The sequence below is a fragment of the Ixodes scapularis genome, unplaced genomic scaffold (assembly GCF_016920785.2).
Source record: "Ixodes scapularis isolate PalLabHiFi unplaced genomic scaffold, ASM1692078v2 PGA_scaffold8__174_contigs__length_109621045, whole genome shotgun sequence".
Classification (NCBI taxonomy): Eukaryota; Metazoa; Arthropoda; class Arachnida; order Ixodida; family Ixodidae; genus Ixodes; species Ixodes scapularis.
The window spans coordinates 64325786-64347073 of record NW_024609883.1 but is presented as its reverse complement, the minus strand read 5'-3'; the positions used below and the strand labels follow the sequence as shown (position 1 = coordinate 64347073).

The window sequence follows — 21288 nt, the reverse complement described above, 5'->3', positions numbered from 1 at the left end:
TTAAAGGTTTGTTCATGCATACTGCCTAAAAACAAATTGACGTGCTATCGAACAACGGTGTGCCGGTATCGGCGTGGCTTCCGTCTTGCTGCGAGACGGAACCGACGGAACCGGGGAATCTCTGACAAATTTGGGGGTGCTACTTGGCAGAACTTTCACGGAATGCCGAAAATTGTTAATGTACTTCATGACAGTGGTCAGTTTAAATATTACACTACGTAATTCGAGCTAACCGTTCCCCGTGGCGTGTCTACAAGATACCTTTTTATGCGCTTATTTTCATTTGTGCTAGAAAAACACATTTTACTGGATCCTCCTATTTAACTGATAGTGCAGTATTAATTGTAACCTGTACATATAACATACCTAACTTCATTGCAGTTGTGCAGAGATGGCAGACGTCGGAGAGGACCAGAATTCCGAGGAACAGTTTTTGGACCAACTGATCAGGAAACCGAGGTATGCCTCTTGTCGCGAAGCACTCAACGACATGAGGCTGAGGCTGAAAGAAGACGGGGTCGACATCTTGAGGCAGTGTTCCGCCAGAGAAAAAGAGCCCTGCTGGCTATGCGAGTGTCTCCCAGTCTGCAACAAAATCCTCCACACTGCATCGCTCCAGATCACCGAAAGTGCCGACAGAGGGCTGGTGGTGGAATGGGTTTTTGTTACAACACCAAATGATGCAGACACCTTGCAAGCGGATTTCCTCAAGGACTGGTTGCTTAGCCGTCACAGCTGTATTCATACCGTCAGCAGAGCCGGAGACCTCCTCTCTGGCTCTCCGTATCCAGGACTTCGAAGCGTTGAAGCGAGTTCAGTTTCGGGGCTTGGGCACCTGACCACGCTGGAGCACTTTTCATTGTTTTCTGCAACACTAACGGACGCCTCCGTGGAAGAGCTTGCAGACACGTTGGGCAGGAACCACAACCTGAAGTCATTCAAGATAATTCACAGTACTGTTCCCGAGTCCGGATCGGAAAAGATTCTTGCGAAGCTCGAGGGTTGTCCATCCCTGGAGGCAGTAGAGTTAAGCTATACCTCTTTGAGTGCTTCTGCTGCCCGTGTCCTCGCTCAGCTATTGCGCACAAGCAAGTCGCTGAAGAAACTAACCATGGAAGGGGTTAACAAGGAATGCGCACGAATTGCTCTCGAAGGTTTGCACGACGGATCTTCGCTCGAAGAGATTTACATCTTTGGCCTGGAGCCACACGAGATCCCCTTTTTTATGAAATATTCTGAGGTCTTCAAGAACCTAAAGGTTGTACGCCTTCCCTGCAATGAACTCGATAACGCCTCCGCTTTTGAGTTTGCAGCGCTCATCGAAGCCAGCGAAACCCTCGTAGAGCTTGGTCTCGACTCAAATTCGTTCGGAGACGGGGGAGCCATGGCTATTGCAAAAGCCCTCCGACACAACAAGACTCTGCGCGAGTTGTCTCTTCCACAGGGCCAACTGACGTCCGCGTCGCTCGTCGAGTTTGTAAATGCCTTGACTGTCAACACGACCTTGGAGCGCCTGGATGTCTCAGAAGTCGACATTCTGGAAGAACACCGCGCGAGGCTGTTTGAAGATCCGAAAAGTGCCGGTGCCTTCAAGAGGATCTTCGTGATCTGGAAGCAGAAGTGGCTCAAGGACCTGGCGACGCTTCTGCGGCACGGCGACCACATGCCGCAGGTCTATGTCGACGTCGATCCAGAAGTTCCTCCGGCAGATCTGGATGCCTTCTTCGACGCTTTGCTCGCCAGCCATACCGTGACGGAAGTGAGCTTCTACCCAAAAGAGTTCTCGTTTGACCTCCTCGTCGACCGGCTTGCTGCACTTCTCAGAGGCACGACAACTATCAGGGCCGTCCACCACCGTCTTTCTCCCGACGAAAAACACGAAGAGACGCACCTCGTCAGACTCCTCGATGCTCTCCGGGACAACAGGAGCGTGGCAGATTTCACGACGTATGTTTCATACCTCACAGTCCCCATGGGCGTCGCACTCGGAAAGCTGCTGGAGGTCAACAATACGCTGACTTCGCTCACCCTCTGCCAGTACTGGTCTGTGGATCCCGAGGTCGCGAGGACGTTGGCAAACAGCATGCGCCACAACTACACTCTCCTCGACCTGCGCATCGAGTGGGACGCGGAGGACGTGGAAGGCTTGCCGGAGGTGTGGGAGGCGTTGCGGAGGAACAAGGCCCTCCTGTACCCCGCTGCAGAGTTCGTCACCGGGGAAGCTGAGGACGAACGTGCTGCCGAAGCGCTCCGGAAGGTCCACACGAGCTGGGCCTTAGTTGAGGAGGTGATGAAGCGAACAGGGAAGCGGGAGGCCGAGGTCAGGCAGGACATAGCGGATGCTCTGAGCCGTCTTGGAGCGTTGTGATTCTAATGTCCTCGAACTGATTCCTGTTAGAGAGCGGGTTTACAAGACACGTGAACTTGAAATATTTCTGAATGCCACGTTGATGAACTGATGAACGTTGATGCTCCAGTTTACTGCCAGGGTATTTAGGAACATAAAGGGGCACTTGGCCTTGTCCACTCCTTCGTGTTTGTTCTCTGTTTACTTAGGACAGACTAATATGATTGTATCGTTTATTTAGGTCGGGGAATAAAAAAGTGGGAGGAACGTCAGTCACTCACCACAGCGAAATGCTCGTAAATATGTGGCAAGGTGTGACTACATCGCTGGGAAAATATCAGAATAAAAAATAATGGGAACACCTCCTATCGGTTTCAATTAACGACCCCAAACTGAGTGCTCTAAACCATATGCTTATCAGAACTAATCTACTGTCGGGAAGAAAACTAATCTACTGTCGATGAAGCTTTTACTTTCTTGTGGCTTGTACGTTTTAGGTTCTTTTTGGCCAAAGAATGTTTTCCGTTCTTTCCCTGCCAAAGAGGAACACGCTTTCTGAGGACAATTAATGTCCATGCATTCTTTACTTTTTCTAGGGACAGCATTTTTGGCTGTACGGAATGCTCTAAAGCAGTGGTTTTCAAATGGGGGTCTGCAGACCTTTTGGGGTCCGCGAAGTTATCCTAGGGGTCCGCGAAACCCTGCCTCCCGGCAATAAAAGTTGTCTTTTTTTTCAGATTGAGAATAAACATTCCAATTCTTGAATGAGTGTTTCTCGTTTATGTGTCAATAAAAAAAGCCTAGCCCTTAGTTATATCCATTTATTAAATTACTATCATATTTAACCAATAACTTTCCCTTCCTCTCACCACGACCGGGCTCCTCCATCATCTTTGCCTATCCACAAGGGGTCCGCGAAACATCAGTGGTTGAGAACCACTGCTCTAAAGCAGGGGTGCACAACATGACACCCGTGGGCCGCATGCGGCCTGCAGACATGACACGGCAAGATGTTCTCAAGGCGGCAACCGGTGCGATGATGCCAGATATTGAAAATCTGTCTGCCAGAGATTGAAAACCCGTGCTGAAAACCTGCATCATTTTTGAGTTGTGCACCCCTACACTAAAGCGATTTTTAGTGAAAATCAGTAACTTTCTTGAGGTAAAGAACAACTTTCTCACCGATTGGCTCCTTTTCTCCAAGACAATAATTTCCTCCCACAAAACATTCAATGATGCACTTCATAGTATCACTTATTTATTGACTCTACACTCCGACGTTCGCACACATTTGTGGGCCGCCTCAGCAAAAATATAGATCTGGGCCCTCGGATATACGTGTCCGATCCGCATCTGCATCCAATCCGCAATCTGATTAGGTTCCATTTTACAATGGATATGAAAATTGAAGCATAGCTCAATGATTTAGTTGAGATAAAGCCTCTTTCCCCTCCCCCTTTTAAACTTCGAAGTTTATAAAATGCCAGCAAAAACCATCATATCTGCTAAAGTATGTCTGCCAATAGGAATAGGTCTCCCCCCCCTGTTTCATGAAGCTGCAAATCTCAAGATTCTAAAGCAAACTGCAAAAACAACCGCTCACAAATATTACAAAAACCCACCGTTGCACTCTAAAAGTGACACTGCAGTTTAGCCGCGTTGGAACCAGAGCCTAGTCAAAAAGCGCACTGTACCCGACTGCTGCACGGAACTACCTTAACTAACATATTTATTTGGACAAGAACGCGCATTTTGTTTTTCTTTCTCGGCACAGGCTTTTGTATTAGAGGTTAACCTACTGTCAAGACAAAAGAAAGTTGACTCGTAACAGTACTGATCACTATTTCCTAAAGCTTGATGTGTGCGCGCTGGTGTGAGCCCGTGGAGGTAGACGTGAGCGGCGCAAGTGCCACGGATTTGCTGTGACTGTAACCACGGCATTGAGGCATGATGCAGACATGATAATCAAGTGATCTCATCAGGAGTAAAATGCCCCGGTTTTGTATTATCAGAGTATATAGCCTCCATCCCACTATTTTGAAAAACTTCATGTCGACTTTCAGCTCCTCACATCGCCGACATCGTCTGGAAATGCAGGCAATGGCGAGGCGAGCGCGATTGACGAGCAATCTTTATAACTCGTTTCATTTAAAGTCAAAGTCAAAGAGGAAAGCAGGACGACGTAGTGGTAAAGGGTGTGTTCCTTGAGGGGTTGCAAATCTGTTTCTCCCCCAACTGTGCAACCTCTGTGCAATTGTCGCATTATGGCAAACGCCCGCAAATCCAGTCGAAAAAGGTTTGACGTCTTTTTACGAGTTTAGCCTTCCTGGACAAATGCGGAACAACGGGACATTGCAACCGCCGTGATAGGGTCGAGATTTCGGGCAGTGAACGCAAAGAACTTGTCAAATATTGCCTCGAAGGTCATTACTAGAGGCCGGATCTTTAGGCAAATGCCTATTTTGTTCCTTTGGTCTCTATCGTGCCTTTTCTATATATGAGCACGAATCATGAGTTAAAGGGGCCCTGCAAGGACTTTTTACTGGTTCTTAATTTGCACCGAACCTGAGTGCACTTAACATAGTAACTTAATAAAACTTTTCTTTTCTCGAATTTCGCTTTATTTTAAAAGTTATAGGCAAATTAAAATTACAAAAACAAGCAAATAAAAAAATTACACCATCTTCCCGAGGGGAACCATAGGGTGATGCGGAGCATCGTTCCATCACACTTCATCTGAAGAACGGAGTGAAGTGGAGTCAACAGCGGGTGAACTGATTGCGCGCAGAAATTGGTTTGCTCTTTATGTTTATACAGCCTTGATGGAGATGCGCCTCAACGGGTAATCGGTCTCTTAGCTGTAGATGAGAAATTTAGCCAGTGCAGTACAACCGCTAATCTGGGATTCTTAACGTGCATCACGCAGTAGTCATCACACGAACGCGTGCCGGTACGAAACTCGTCCAGATCGAAACGGGCGGGGGTGGCGGGGACTCGAACCCAGGAGGTTCCCAGCGCAAGCTTTCGCTCCACGCTCCGAGCTGAGACGCGTTAGCCCACACGGCTACTTCCTCCCCTTGAATGCGCGCAGCGCGCTACCGCTGCTTATATTCAAACTTGAAGGAGAAGAAACTAGAGGAGAGTTGCGCCTGCACGCGCGGTGTGAGTAGAAGCGAACGCACGCGAAGTGCATGCAGCTGGTAGCTGCGTGCACTTTGCGCAGCTGTTGAAGAGAGAGAGAACGCACGCGCAGCTGTTGGAGAGAGGGACGCAGGTGGTAGCTGCGTGCACTTCGCGCAGCTGTTGGAGAGAGAGAGAACGCATGCGCAGCAAGGAGAGTTGCGCATGCGTAGTGTGAGTGCGGACTACGACGCTGCGGGACATAGCCCGAGCAAGAGATGCTCCGCATCTAAAAATAACCTCCTTCATGACGTCCTTGGTTGCTTGCGTGGCCGTGAACTAGAGGAGGGGTAGTGAGCTAAGCGAGCGCTCACAGCTGCAGCACTCCGTGTCGATGGCGGGAGAGAGCGCCACTAAACTAGGGATGTCGCGAACCACCCCAAGTTCGATTTCGAAAGGTTTCGATATTTGCGAAGCGAACTGAGGTTCGATTTCGAAAAATTTCGATATTTTTGTACCGACCGAGGTTCGAATTCGAAAAATTCGCAACTTTCGATCACAGTCGAGTTTCGAATTCGAAAAGTTCGAAGCTTTCACGGTTTCTAAAATTTCGGATTCGAATATTTCGAATATTTTTTTACTTCAGGTTCGATAAATTCGAAGATTTCGAAATTCTTTGGAAATAAAATTCGAAAACTTCGAACGCTTCGAAGTTTTATAGACATGAAGTTCGAACAATTCGAATTTCTTTCTCTATAAAGTTCGAAAAGTTCGAAGGTTTCGATTATTGTTTTTTAACAATAAATTCGAAAAAAAAAAAAAAAAAAAAAAAAAAACTTCGAAGAATTCTTTTTAGTCCAAGTTTTCAAAGTTCGAAGCACGGTTTTCAAGTTCCTCCACAGTTTGTTTCAAATAACGTTTTCACGACTCACTGGTTTTCACAAAATCAAGTTTAGAAAAGTTAGGGTGTGATATCTAGATTCTGCGAAGTTGGTCACGCAATTAAATGAGGCGACGAGTGTCCCGGATGTGCTGGAATATTTGCCAGTGCAGAGTGACGTGTGACCATGGATCAGTAATTGTGACCGCCAGCCCGGGGTGGGGAAGGGGGGGGGGGGGGAGTCTTTGACCTGCATCACGCAGTAGTAATCACACGAACACACTGTTTTACGAGACTCATCCAGTTCAAAACGGCCAGGGGCGGGCAGGAGGTTGAGGCTCAGAAAAACCTTGAAGCGACCTGGCAAACTACCTCGCCACCCCTTGCACGCTGGTAGTAATCTGATCGAACGCCGCCCGGGTGACGCTGGCATATAGTAAGTTAAGTTTGTAATTGTCCTGGAGGTTTATTTTCTGGGACGGAGGAATCGCCTCGCAAAAAGCCGACACAAGACGAGGTCGAGGAGCGTTCTACCATACAGGTGGCGTCGGAAAAGGAAAAACGGGGGGTAAGAGGGTAGCAAGGGGGGGGGGGGGGGGGGGGCTTCAGTTTTCTTTTTACCTTCCAGATATTTCGGACTGTTAAAGAGAACAATACGGGAAAAGAGGGCGTGGTCGAGCTTATTTTAATCTGAAATTATTTATGCATATGTATAGCTACTGTCGCTCTTCACTGCATAAAAGATTGCGTAGATGGTCATTGTGAGAAACTCGTCAGAAGGCACTACTCGTCACATGCTTAGTGGTTCGGAAGTTCAAAGCTATGTCTTTTCAACCTAAATACCTGTGCCAATAGTAAAAAAAAAAAAAAAAAAAAAAAAAGAATAAATGCGGGGATTAAAAGTTGGAGAAAAAAAAACTATCAAGAATTCGCCGGAAGTGTTGTATTCTTGCGTATGCAGAGGTTCAGAACTTCGAAACAAGTTTCTTTTACCAAAATATGTACAGGCTAAAAGAAACACGTCCCAAAATCGTGAAGCGAAAAAAAAAAAAAGTTTTCTTTTAATGACGTGCTGAACTTGAACACTATTAGAAATCTTCTCCCATGAGTTAATTCATTCCTTAACGTGAAAAAAAACAATAAATACATTATTTTGTATTCTGCAGATGGCAATGATATGTACTGTCTGTGGTGTTAATTTAAATGCGATACCTCAAACAACTTAGACAAAAATAAATATCAAGTTCAGGGCATAATTGCATGTAGATACATGTTTGGACATTTCTTCGAAACTCACGTTGAATAACAATAATCACATATTAAGACGGCACTTACCTAGGCTATACATAGATCATTCTTAAAAAAAGTATAACATCTCTACCACGAATAGCTTCGGCTACAGCGCGCTTCAAATCTGGCACAAACGATAATCATCAAAAACCCGTCGTCCTTCCTCGCCCCTTCGGAAATTTATTTCTTTAAAACTAAGCATGCCAGAACATTGAAACAAATACCATTGTCTTTCGTAAGGAACGCAGCACCGCGTGTAAAAGTTCGAGAAAAAAAAAACTACGAATGTACCTCACTACTTGAATTCAAAGGAAACCGCCCGCTGGTCTTTCGAAGTTCGACGAACGTCGAACTTTTACCCTAAAAGTTTGTCGAAATTCTGACTTTTCAGGATTCGAAAGTTCGAAACTTTTCGAATTCTCTTGATAAATAATTTCGAAAGTTTGAAATTCATCGAATTTTTTTGTCAGTCAAGTTCGGAAGTTCGACAAGCATCGAACTTTGAAGCGCAATAAGTTCGAAAGTTCGAAAAAGATCGAATTTCTTAGCATACTAAGTTCGACGTTTCGAAAAGCGTCGAACTTCTTAGCTCAACAAGTTCGAAAATGCGACTTCCGTCGAATTTTACGATGTAGACAATTCGAAAAATCGAAATCTTTCGAACCTTTCGAACCGCTTGATTCGATCATCGAAACTTCAATTAGAAAAAAGTTTGCGGCATCACTAAACCATGTTCCGAATAGGATGTATGCAGCGGGGAGCCAGAGCGGCTCTCATTGCATTTGTTGTGCGATTAAACACTAATTCAGCATGACACTTCATTGGCCACAAACAACAGCAAACGTGGGGTAAAGATCAGTCCAGAATGAAAGCCACTTTGCGCTGCCATACCGCGAAACGGCCAAACTGCAAGACAAAGCTGCTCGCCGAATGCCTTTGAAACGCTCGGAGCCGGTCGGATCCTCCTGTCCATACGACTGCAGCGCCGCCGCATACATCCTGGACCTCTCCGTGTCGGCGCCTGATCCCACTACTCCTTTCTAGTATGCGCCGCCTTTTCCACCGTTTGGTGGAAACGGCGGGTTTGTCGACGGGTTATTTCTTGTTTCTGTACTTTATGAACTGCATTTGTTTCTTTTCTGATCTAAAATACTGAACAAAAACTACTTTTATAAATAATTGAAACGGTTCGCGCCACTTATATTTTGTATTTCGACAAAAAAGAAGCTTTTAGCGGCTCTGACCAGTAGTAAGCCCAGGACCAAAGACGTCAGATTTCGCGCGCTTTCGGTACCGCGGGTCGCCCCCGTCGGTGGAGGAGGTTTTCGCGTCGTCCGGTTAAAATATGATGCACCGGTATTTAGTTACTCTCTCCGTGCCCGCTGGCTTGCCCGAACCCCAAGAGACGTGGAAACCGCAAAAAAGGTAGACGCTTAAATATGATTGCAGCGCCCCTTTAAAGCTGTACAGTATTACAGTACTAACTTTGCTGGTGTGAAGATGGTCATTAACGGGTTTCCAACAGACGATAGTGTCTCAGTCAGAAAGGTAAAAGATATCCTCTGCGAGGACTTTCTCGAAGGTGACCTGGCGTATTTGTGCTCCGATTTCACGTTTGTGGCGGACACAATCAAGAGCCTCGAAAGTGCTGGCGAAACTCTGGCTCGGAACATTGGGCTCATTTCAAACGTTCAAGAACGAGTCGACGCCATCCCCGCAGGCCCCGCTGCTGTACAAGTTCGTTCAAAGCTTCAGTCCGTCTTGAGCAAAAATAGTGGGTTTTCTGTACTCAAAGAAGTCTCGAAGGTCCTCACCGGGGAACACTCTACGGGAAGTGGTTCTCAACCAATGATGCTTCGCGGACCCCTTGTGGTTCGGCGGAGATGATGGAGGACCCCGTCCGTGGTGATGTGAAGGGAAATGTATAGGTTAACTATGATAATGATTTAACATGTGAAATAAGTAAGGGCTAGTGTGAGGTACTGTACTGAAGTGTGAAGTAGTGTGAGGCTCTCATTGACATAGGCACCAAAAAACTCGCCCGAAAATTGAAAAAGTTTCTGCTCAATCTAAAAAAATAGAACTTTTATTGCCGGGCTTGACTCATGAAGAAGGGGCTTCGCGGAACCCTAGAATGCCTTTGCGGACCCCCATTTGAGAACCACTGCTCTAGGGTACCAGAGGTTGTCGAAACATTGAATATTCCTAAATACAAGTTTGCCCCACTCACATCGGTTGACGTTGAACGCTCTTTTTCAGCGTACAAACTGGTTCTAAGCGACAAGTGGCAGAAGTTTGCACCCAAGTATCTTGAGATGGTGCATGTTTGCTATTGTTTTCATAATGTTTACCATTTTTTCTAGTTAGACTATGTACAGCATGGGACAGCCTAGTACCGGTGTGGCCTTGAGTCAACTATTTTTCTCGAATGTTGGGCAAATTAAATTTTAATTACTATTGTACCACTTTATTGTGTATTTCTTTGAATTGCAGAGACCCTAAATGCTTCTAAAAACACCCTATGAGTAAAAACTGATTGTGCCTATAAATGCCTATTACGAAGTTTTTAGTTCTTTTTATAGGCGCCTAAAAGTGCCATTTTTATTGCCTAAACATCTGGCCTCTAGTTATTACCTAGTTTGTTGTGGTTGCTGTTGTTTGCTTTGCTGTACAAGGAGCCACTGGCGGCGGCATCATAAAGGCGAACTCTAAAATGAGGTGCTTCCCTTCGAGACTTCTGAAAATAAAAGTCCAACACCGCCGAACAGGCACTCCGAGAGACACGCTCCAATGCTTGGAAGCGAGTACGATAACATATGGGCTCCTCAGCTCAATGGTGTCCTTTGCGTATGCCGTCGTGTTGTATCCCAAGTGGCCGTAATTTTAAAATAGACACGTTCAATGGAACGCGTAATGATTGGAACTGCTACCTTGAGTATACATTTATTGCGTATTCTATCATGTTTCCACTCAGAATTATTTTGTTCATTGCTACTTAGAAATATTCAATTTGTTGTATCACTTAAAGAGCATAAATTTATATATTACTCTTTTATTTCGAGTTCATGGGCCCGAGGCCGCTCCCCATAGCTGTAAAGGGAGGTTGGCGGGCTCCCTTTAACATAGGCCGTCCTTTAGTTAGGGGGGGAACATGAGTCTTTGGAGCCAAAAACTTCCTAAAACTGCATTCTTTTGAAAATGGCGACGTTGACCTCTACAGCTGTTGTTCTACTGAATCTACCAGGCTTCTGATTTCGTGGATAAATATTTGAGCTATAAATCAATTTATAACGTCTATCTGGGTTGAATACAGTCATGGGCACGTTACCAGTAAAAAGTAGGAGTGTTACAGTTACAGTTATCTAGGGAGGAAAAGTAACTGTTACAGCTACAGTTACCGGTTTCAAAAAGTAACGTGTTACAGTTACAGTTACTGCAAAAACAGTAACGTCGTTACTTTCTCGTTACAGTACAGAAAATGGACAGAAGGCATCGCAAAACAAGACAATATTATTTTATTTGTTACACTATAGTGAAAAGTAAGGTAAACTGAGAAATTAGAGAAGTTTAAACCCGAAGGGTGTTTCTTTTTTGCGTCATTCGCCGTTTGAGCATTTTGTAGTGCATAATTTATTTGCAATAATTCTTATAACTTACAATCAACCTTTTTTTTTCTGTTTTTTGAATCTCATCGGCGCGCCTCATTGAACCTTTTTGGTTTATTTTTCACTCCGAAACGAATGAGGACAGAGATGGTCACATAATTACATTCTGGAATATACTGGGAAGCAGGCCTAAACATAGCAGGTCAAGCAGCTTCCAAAGAATAAACGCGGAAAGGGAACAATCAGCTTCTGGTGCTTTACGAGTCTACGATGATTACCGCGGCGTCTATGTCAAAAACGCCTACTGTGGAAGTCGTGTGCACTCGAGCGGCTTCGAAGAGAATGAATAAGTTAAACAAGCGCCGGCTTTCTGCACAATATGGGGACAGCTTCCTTGAAAACTAATAGGAATGAGGAAACGGCGAACGGCTGGGTGTAAAAACGACAGCACGGACATATCCCAGACATAGCCCAGACGAAATACTCGGAGACATCGCACAACCACCGACACCCACAGATGGTACCCCACCACAGAAGAGTGAGCCAAAGTCGGTGAAACAGACATTGTTTGCCGCCCCTACCACCGCGGGCGCCGCTTCCTTAATCTCCCAGTTTCGTGTTGACTCGTCCCTCATTCGTTCTGGGTCATGGGCTGAACCAGGCGATTTTTCGTTTGTTTAATGCGTAGCCACGCTTCTTTTTTTTTTTTTTGTCAGCGAGGAGTTTGGAAAGAAATACTTCAAAATGGCAATTTCTCCATGTCCGCGGCAGTGGGTTCTAATTTATATATTTAAAAAAAAGTAACTGTAACGGCTTAAACAGTTACAGTTACCCAATAAAAAAGTAACAGTGCTACAGTTACAAGTTACCAGTATTAAAGATTAACGCATAACAGGTAAAAGTTACTGGAAAAAGTAACTAGTTACTGGTAACGCGTTACTAGTTACTGGCCAAGGCTGGTTAAATGTGCATTGAAGTGAACATTGTTTTCACAAAACTGCTTATGTGACCTACGTCAGTGGTGGTGCAGCAAGCCACTTTAGAAACAAGTACAAACCACACGAGCTGCAGAGCAACAAGTACCCGTTAGCAAAGTGTATTTGTTCCAGCAACTGGACATGGCAAGAGTGTCTGCGACAGGATCGGGGGTCGTGTCAAACACCAAGCAACGTTAACCCCCGACGGCCCACCACGTCGATGGTCAAGTCTGTGTCGGAGATGGTTGCCCCACTGAACACTAATCTGCCGAACGTGAAACTAATCCATTTCCCGAAAGCTGACGCCAAAGCGTTCAGGGACATGAAAGCAAAGGAATGGGACTCTGCTTCTGTTGTGCGTGGAATTCAGTCCTGTTACTTGTGGCAGTGTACGCGGTCCGACACTTTGCAACTACGGCTGTTTTAGCAAGGATCTTTGAAAGTAAACTTTTGTATGGCTGCGAAAAGCAGATCCAGGTCCCGAGCTTGTGGTGCCACTGAAAAGAAAGGAACAGTGATCGCTACAGGCAAAACGGGAAAAAAATGTTCCTCCTCGGTGTGCCAGGAGAGCGCTGTGACCGACTCAGGTCAGCGTCCGGCAGAAAGAATGCATGTGCAATGGACTTCTTCCAAAACCGACGCGCCCCATCGCGGCTAAATACTACGCAGTGCACTCTGGGAACTAGTTGGCCACTCAATTTCGGTTTCGACTGAGCAGCTCCATCTCATGCTATCGTGCCGCGACCGAACGCGCTGCTTACGTTTTCGATTACCTGACTTTTAACGAATGTACAATACACTCATTCTCGAGCGATACAAAACGAAGACCGTGGCACTTTCCTTGCTTCCCGAAACACCGGATATTATGAGTGCGCATGCAAACATAGTAAGACGTGGCTTAGTCACCTTACCTTTGAGTTCAATTTCAATAACCCCGTCTAGTACCAGTGAACTACAACTGAAATTTGATCATTGGGCGAAAAGCAAGCCACATCCTCACAGGAGTATCAAAGTTGAACGCAGCGTTGAAGCATGAAGTTTTAAGGAAACGCAATAAATTCGACCTCACTACTGCACCAAAGTTACTATGATGTCTTCCTCGTGTCATTATATATCTCCCACTCAAATTTCATGCTGATAGAAGATTAAGTTTTCGCAAACACTGAGATCGGCTAGCTACGACGGAGGTCCTAACAAGCGTCCCCCACTCCTCGCTAAGCCTTTTTGGACGAGCTTTTACTGACGCCCAAGATCTGTGCTTGAACGGTGTGTCTGAAATTATCTCGGAATACTCAGGCAGGAAGAAAGCAAGCAAATAACAAATATTATGGCCATTAGCAACCGTCAAATGCACTTTGAATAATTTCGTTCGTTTGGCGCACCGCAGAGGGGTTCATGCCCGTCCGGCGTACTTCTAGCGAGCGGTGCGATATTTTTTACACAAGTGCTCGACTTTTGCTTTCTTAAAATGGTTTGTATGTGTGAATGTGCCTATACGATTGCAGGATAACGTTATGCGCATACGCGATGTTGAATGTTAGTGAAATGCAAGTGGGTGGGGACTTCGTTTCGTGCAGTGCTGCGGGTCAGTACAGATATAAGAGATAAGAAGTGTGTTATAATTGAGCTTTTCAATGATGTCTCCGAGTTTTACCTCATGTACTCAGGCGTATTAAGAAAACTGTAATTGCAAAAAGTAATATTTCGTCTATGAACGCACTAAACAAACAAACTACCTCGTCAACAACACTAGTGTGAAGGCGCGAGCTCGATGTATGCATACTTATTGGTCGCTACAGCTTCTTGATTCATACACAAGCAAGATGCTGAAGTACAAAAATACAACAAGCATGTGTTAAGACAAGCTATATGTCTCGGGCTTGTGCTAAAGCTTCGAGTTCTGGCCATTTAGGTTAGTTTAGAGACCACAAATGACGCTCTCGGGACCAGAAAACATCAGATAACGGCCGTTAATAGTCCACGCTCTGTGTGTAATCTCTTGTCGACGTGTCGATCGAAACCGAAACCATGCCACTCTCCTCCCTGGCCAACTAGTTCCCAGACTGCAATGCGCGCCGTGTTGCATGCAGGGCTTTATGGAAGTAGTCTATTACAGGCGAGTTGCAAGAATGCAACTCACCTGTATTCTTTCGTATGAATTCTCATGTTTTCACGAAATCCTGTTACATTCCTTTCTCTTCACAGAGTTCATACATTTTCGACCCCTTTCTTGTCCTTGTTTGAAGTCGGCAACGTCCTATCCTTCTCTACTCCCGTAACAGCAATTCTGTATATTTAGCGCCCTGTAAAAAAAAAAAAAATTGCGATATGTTTTTGAAGGGTCTGATAGGACAGATTATGAGCCTTGATCTGTGAAAAGTAAAAGACAAATTAAGATGGCCTTCATTTTAAACTGATTTTTTAATTATCGCAAAATCGGTAACCTATCTAAATTTCAGTGTATTTTTTTTTAGAAAGGTTATGGTTTTCAATTTTAATGACAATTTATGCGCATATCGAAAAAGCACGTCCTAATCATGTTGAAAAAAACTTGAATTTCCAGTCTTTGAAGATCTGGATCCATAAAACACTGCATTGCTTCGTAATCGATAATACATGTTTACCACCTTTTATCTTGTGTACAAAGATTAAAACAGCGCAAGGACATGGACAAGAACAAGAAGGTAGACAAACAGCGCCTTGTTTGTCTACCTTCTTGTTCTTGTCCGTGTCCTTGCGCTGTTTTAATCTTTAATCATGAAATACCAACTAGCCCAAACTTCTACTTTAATCTTGTGTACAGTTTCTGCACAAAAAAGATTAAACCTGAGGCGACAACAGTTTTTCTTTTCTAAATATTCAAAGGGACGGTTTCACACAAGCCGCAAAAACATGTTCGTACACCGACAGCAACTTTGTGATTTTTGTTCCCCCCAAAAAAAATATAGTTTCCGCAAAAAAAAAAAAAAATTAAATATGTTTTTGCGGTTGCAGAGCAAGTAATATATATATTTGGGTAAAAACAAAAAAAAAATGTCGTCGGACATGGTCGCTCGATCTGATCTGAAAATGCCCAATACAGACAATCTCAATCAAACAGAATTCTTTTCTTTTTTTAAGTATATTTATTTTCTATGTGTTGTGTGGCCCTCTACGGTGGCAGATCTATTGGCGCCAGTCATGGGTAAGTTACTTTTAAAAAGTAATTCGTTACAGTTACATTTACTTTCAGAAAAAAGTAGCGAAGTTACCGTTACAGTTACCGCAACAAAAGAGTAACTCGTTACAGTTACTTTTAAAAAGTAACGACGTTACTTTGAGTTACTTTTCTATAACACAAAAAAAAAATTTAAGAAGAACTAAAAACGCCCCTCACAACGTTTCTTTGCATAAAATTAAAAAGTATGCTTTTTACTTGATATTGTAACTTAGCAGCAGTTGCTTCTCGAAGTTAGTGTTTGAAAGTTTTCACGCCAGAGTAGTGGCGCAAATCAAAATACGAAACATGCGCAGTGCGGAGTAGTGGCGCTAATCAAAATACGAGACGTACGCAGTGCCCTCCACGTGTATTGTTGTTTTACGGTTGATTCATCCGATTAAAAAGCGTTTGCACAGAAAAAAGAAAAAAACACAACATAGGTAGTGCTTGAAGACATTAAGATGTAAGTGTTCAGGCACAAAGTACGAGCGCGTGCGTAAAGATAACTAGATATTTTTTTTATAAAATCTACACGTGGCTATATTCGGGTCGGGACTCGCGAGAAAGAACATATTCACAACTTTGTGCAAGGCCAACTTGATACTCGAAATGTCGGAATAGACGATTTGGAAAGTGCAAGGAAAATCTAAATTGTACTCGATCAGTGATATATTATTCATAAAACACTGCAAAGTAACGACAGAAGTAACGTCGTTACTTTCATCGTTACCTCATAAAAAAGTAATAGAACTACAGTTACAAGTTACATTTTTAAAAAGTAACTCGTTACAGTTACAAGTTAACGAAAAAGTAACGAAATTACAGTAACGCGTCACTAGTAACGCGTTACTACCCATGACTGATTGGCGCTCACAGGCGGCGCAGGTTCAGGTTCTGCCACATCCTACCTCCTATATCCCCTTTTTTCCTTTGTAACACAACTTGTTCATACGATACACAAGCTCGCGGTTGTCATTGATATCGGCAGACAGACAGATGTTATCTTTTTAGATTTTGCAAAAGCATTTGATTGCATATCCCATGACAAACTACTGCATGAGTTACGCTTCATCATCAGTAACGAGAATATATTACGATGGCTCGATTCCTATCTTACTAACCGTGCGCAGTGTGTTAGTGTTGACTCTGTTTTTCCCCCGAGTCACCCGTTTTCTCGGGCGTGCCCCAGGGCTCAGTGCTTGGGCCGCTTTTGTTTTTATTTTTATTAACGATTTAAAGATACACAACCCCAATGTACAAAGCCGATTTTTTGCTGACGATTGTGTTTTATTTGCTAAGGTAAACAACCTGACTGATCAAGAAGAATTAAATTATTGTTTATCTTTGGTTCATGCAGGGTGCATAAAATGGAATATGGTTCTGAACTGTAGAAAGTGTGTTCAAATGGCCGTGACGCAGAAGAACAACCTTTTTTTTTTTTACATATTCTATCAATGGAGTACCACTCGAAACTGTTAAACCATATCAATACCTCGGAGTTTTAATGACCTCTGATTTGTCGTGGAGAGCACATACTGAGTTTATAGCTCATAACCTCTGTTCACCTGAAACTAAACTGACTGCTTATAAAACCATCATAAGACCAATGCTAGAATATGCATGTATTGTATGGGACCCTCATACAAAGCTGTCAATTGCTATGTTAGAGACTGTGCAAAAAAAAGCATTGCGATTTGTGTACAACCGTTATGGTTTTATGTCATCCGTTTCAGATTTGTATCCAAGATCGGGATTGAGTGATTTAGCAACCCGGAGAAAACCAGAACGGCTGAAGTTTCTTTATAATATGATACAAGGTAATTTACGACTGCGTCTCTGTGATTACGCTTCATTTAACGAAACAAGGCCCACGAGAGGCAAACAGCAATTAACACTTGTCGAACCATTGTGTCGAACCGCTTTGTTCAAAGCACTCTTTTTTCCTAGAACCATGTGTGAGTGGAATAAGCTTCCTGAAAGTGTTGTAAATTTGAGATCATTAGATACTTTTAGTGAAGCACTACTCTCGCACTTTGTTGAGTAGTGGCTCTGTGTTTGTTTGTACTGTTTCCGCTTGTTTTTGAATATTGTTTTTGTACACCTCCTGCCTGGGCGTTCTACAGAATGCTGGCAGTATCACCAAATAAATAAATAAATAAATATCATGTTACCGCCAAGGTTGTAGGCTGATCTTGGGGGCTATGTTCAACAAATGTTTCGTTTCTTTTAAAATGAAACAGATGTGACGGTACTGACGATATCACGTCTGACTAGCTAGAGGCTCAAAGGACGAAAGAGGAAACTTTCGTCATTTGAGCCTCTAACCAATCAGATGCAATATCGTCACTTCCGTTTTTTTTTTTTTTTTTTAGGAAAAACGAAACATTTGATGAACTTAGGGAACTTTTGCCATTTGAGCCTCTAACCAATCAGACGTGATATCTTCAGTTCCGTCACTTCCGTTTCTTCTGAGGAGAAACGAAACACTTGTCAAACATAGGCCCCCTGTTTTCAAAGTTGCTCCGGTTGCTTCCTTTACGTCGCGTAGACGGAGATGCTACACCCCGGCTGTTGAAAAAGGCACTGCGAAGCATATTACAGTGTGGCGCCTCCTGATCGCTCCGGCCCATGAGCAGTTTTGTGTCGGCTGCTCAAAAATGTGTTAGGAATTTTCTCTTCAAAATTACCGTCCACCTCTGTGCTGTCAATATTTCTTTTCCTGACCACCCCATAGCATTTTTACACTTTTTAATAATAATGAAATTGTGAAGAACGGGTATGGGCACGCCCCATTTATGGCAACCGCGTTAGCGTCAATTTGGCCATATTTATCGCTTTATAACATAAAAGTCACGCAAATATGGCATTATGTTTTTGCAGATTCTGTTAGTACACATTATAAACATTAATTTCGGAGAGTTTAAAGAATATTAAGGATGGTCCCCTTTTTTAACGATTTTCAAAACAATGCATATTTAGTTAAATGCCCGCGTGAGCAATTGTAAATTTCTCCCGCTAACCAGGACAATATTTCATATAAAGACGAACCATATGATTGTATACAAGGCAACACACTAGCAAAGTTTGAAGACCTTAGCTTTTGTAGATTCGGAGTGAATAAAAAATCTTTAAATCCAGTTCGGTATTGCGCAACGTGCCGTGTTCACGATTTTGTTTTTCAAAATAACAACCCTAATACTCGGTGATTAATAGATTTTGTCAATTCTTCCTATGCTTAATTTGTCAGTAAATATTTATAGACCCGTAACCAAAACTTTTTTTTTTTTGAAGCCGCACGAAATGCCAAAAACGCTCGATTGGCAAAAAGCGCACGTGACTGAGAGCGTGCTTACAGTTTTTTTTCGCAAACACAATTTTTTTTTTTTTTTTACAAGACAAGGATTGTTTTTATTTTTCTGGGCCACCAAAATATTTTTTTTTAGTCACAATTAAAAATGCTCATCGGACATGGTTGTTCGATCTTATCTGAAAACGCCCTGTAGTCAATTACCCATTAAAAACTGTAGAACTCGCGACAGAAATGCAATCGCGAAACACGAAAACCAACGAAAACAACTTTCCGCCCCACTGCAATCAAGCGGGAACGTCTGCTAGATTCAAGCGATCCAGGCGACGCGCAAAGGCGAGAGAGAAACACGAGGGGCAGGAGAAGTCGCTCCTACTCATGTCGTAAGAGACGTTAGCGCCGCCAAAAATGTAGCGACTGGAAGACGCATAGGAATAGAGGCATGTGTGCGCGCGGAGTGCTATGTCGACACGAATGCAGCTACGGCATAAAAAGACAAGTAACAATAAAAAGTTACCATGGTGGGATCTTTCAACTTGTGCGAGTTGCGTCAGTTACGGCAACCCGAACCGGTGGGCGGAAAGAGGTTACTCATCGACCCCTTCGTGATACAGTGATAAAAAATGACTCGAGTGAGTTGATCAGTCGTCGAGTTCCGAGAGCAGGTAAGAGCCGGTGGTGTGTATGTGTGTGTCGTCAGCGCGAGAGCCAATACTATCAATACTATCTCGAACTTCGCCACTACGCACCTCACCACGTCGACAACGTCGACGTCAAGGTAACGTTTTAAGTGTGGCTAGAGTTTTCTCTCCCTTGCGGTTTCGTTACTTGAAGGAAATGGTTATAACCGGCCGTCAAAGAAACCGCTCCAACTTCCATGACGTGCTTTCATTTTAAAAGTAGTCACTAACAGGATGAGAACTACATGGCGTTTCTTTCCAATGTCCGGCGTCTAATACGGTCAGGGTGCCCTCCGTCGTGCACACGCTTGAGGCTCGCGCTGGAGGCGGGGCAAATGAAGAACCTCCCTGCCGTTCTAATCCTGGCAGTAACTGTTGCAGAATTCGTTATCGATTCCACTCAGTTGTAAAAGGAGCCAAACGTCGCAGAGACAGGGAACATAGCACACCACCCACGCAGCTTCTCTATGGTTTTGTTCAGCGCAGCAGAGATTGTTTTTGGAAATGCAGATCCCCCCCCCCCCCCCCCCCCCCCCCGAAACAAAAACAAAAAACCTTACAGGGTTATTTTTAGCGCAAAAATAAACTATGCTTCGCTGAACCCTCATTTTCCGCTCAAAGGCAGCACTAGAGGCCTGAAGCAAATGCCAAAGTTTCTGCCCTAACCGATATCTTAATCAAAAGTGATGAGCGATTTTGTGAAAATTGCACCGGGAAAATGGGGCCCATTTTCCCATTGAAATTTTCAGAAAATCACATAACTTTTGAATAAGATGTCGGTTTAGGCTGAAAAATTCGGCATCTGGTTCAGTCCTCTAGTGCTACCTTTGGGCGGAGAAAGAGCGTTCGGCGATGCATAGTTTAGTTTTGCGGCGAAGAAAACTCGCTTTCTGTTTGGAACACCCTGTAGTATAAGTATATTTGCTTTTAGTCCCACTGGATGGTATTCTGCACACTCGGAAAGAATTATCTTGGTGGTCTGGATGGCAAGTTGCGAAGATAGAGACTCTAGGGGCGACAAAGACAACCGCGCAGGAGATAAGCTCGCTCAACAATCTGAACCGACCGTTCACTTGACTGGAATATGTTCACTGTTTGATGTGATATGTGCATGTGGTTTTCCTACACTTTCCTAGCAAATAAATATTTCTTCAAGTAAACCTCATATGCATCATATGCTTCATATCGCAAAAAAAAAAAAATCCTGTACAATGTTGATTAAAGGATAGCCGGAGGAAAATATTGGGAGTGTGCGACTCCTATACTCATTCACCCTTAAAGGGGCACTGACACATCAAAATCATATTTTATTTTATTATCCGAAACGATTGAAAATGATGCCAGGACGTTATCCTCAAAATTCGAAACTTGGGAATTCAGTATTTCTTAATTAAAAAAACGATTCCCAAATGCCGAATTTAAAGTCCCCGCGCAATCCACGCCAGTGCAGTGAGTCAAATTTTGCGGTCTCCTGCAACTCGACTTTCTTTCGGACCTCCGCTCCACGCTGTGAAGCAAAGCGCCATTGCTATTGCGACCCGAACCAAGGAGGAGGTGAGCAGGCGGGATAGAAAGGTGCCGGCGCGGGAAAAAAACAGTTTCTTCCCCGACTCACCGATAATCCTCTGCTCAAGGGTCCCCAAGTTTTCCGAGGGAGGATACAAATTCAGGAAGCGACATCAGACTGAAATCTGATTTTTGGTATTTCAAAAAGAAAGGCCGTAGTGCGTTCGCCATTGCGTTAAAAAACATGTTTTACGATTCCCGTTATTAAATGTTATAGAAATGTTGTCTACAAAGCTTCTAAATTTCCTGATTTTTCACGTCACCAATCAAAGGAAGCAAGGAAGTGAGCGCAAGAGGTATAAACGCCAAAAATAAAA

General features: G+C 43.8%; 2 protein-coding genes across 4 annotated transcripts in view; one reads left to right on the top strand and one right to left on the bottom strand.

Moving 5' to 3' along the window:
* LOC115316823 (protein NLRC3) overlaps nt 1-2793 on the top strand; it is a 34595-nt gene extending 31802 nt beyond the window's left edge. Inside the window, exon 2 of the mRNA XM_040223201.3 lies at nt 382-2793. Coding sequence (XP_040079135.1) covers nt 392-2368 — 1977 coding nt within the window. The 5' untranslated portion in view covers nt 382-391 and the 3' untranslated portion in view covers nt 2369-2793. The remainder of the gene's footprint in view (nt 1-381) is intronic.
* The window catches only part of LOC8029397 (POC1 centriolar protein homolog A), a 183498-nt gene that overhangs the window by 107066 nt on the left and 55144 nt on the right, over nt 1-21288 (bottom strand). The window lies entirely within an intron of this gene.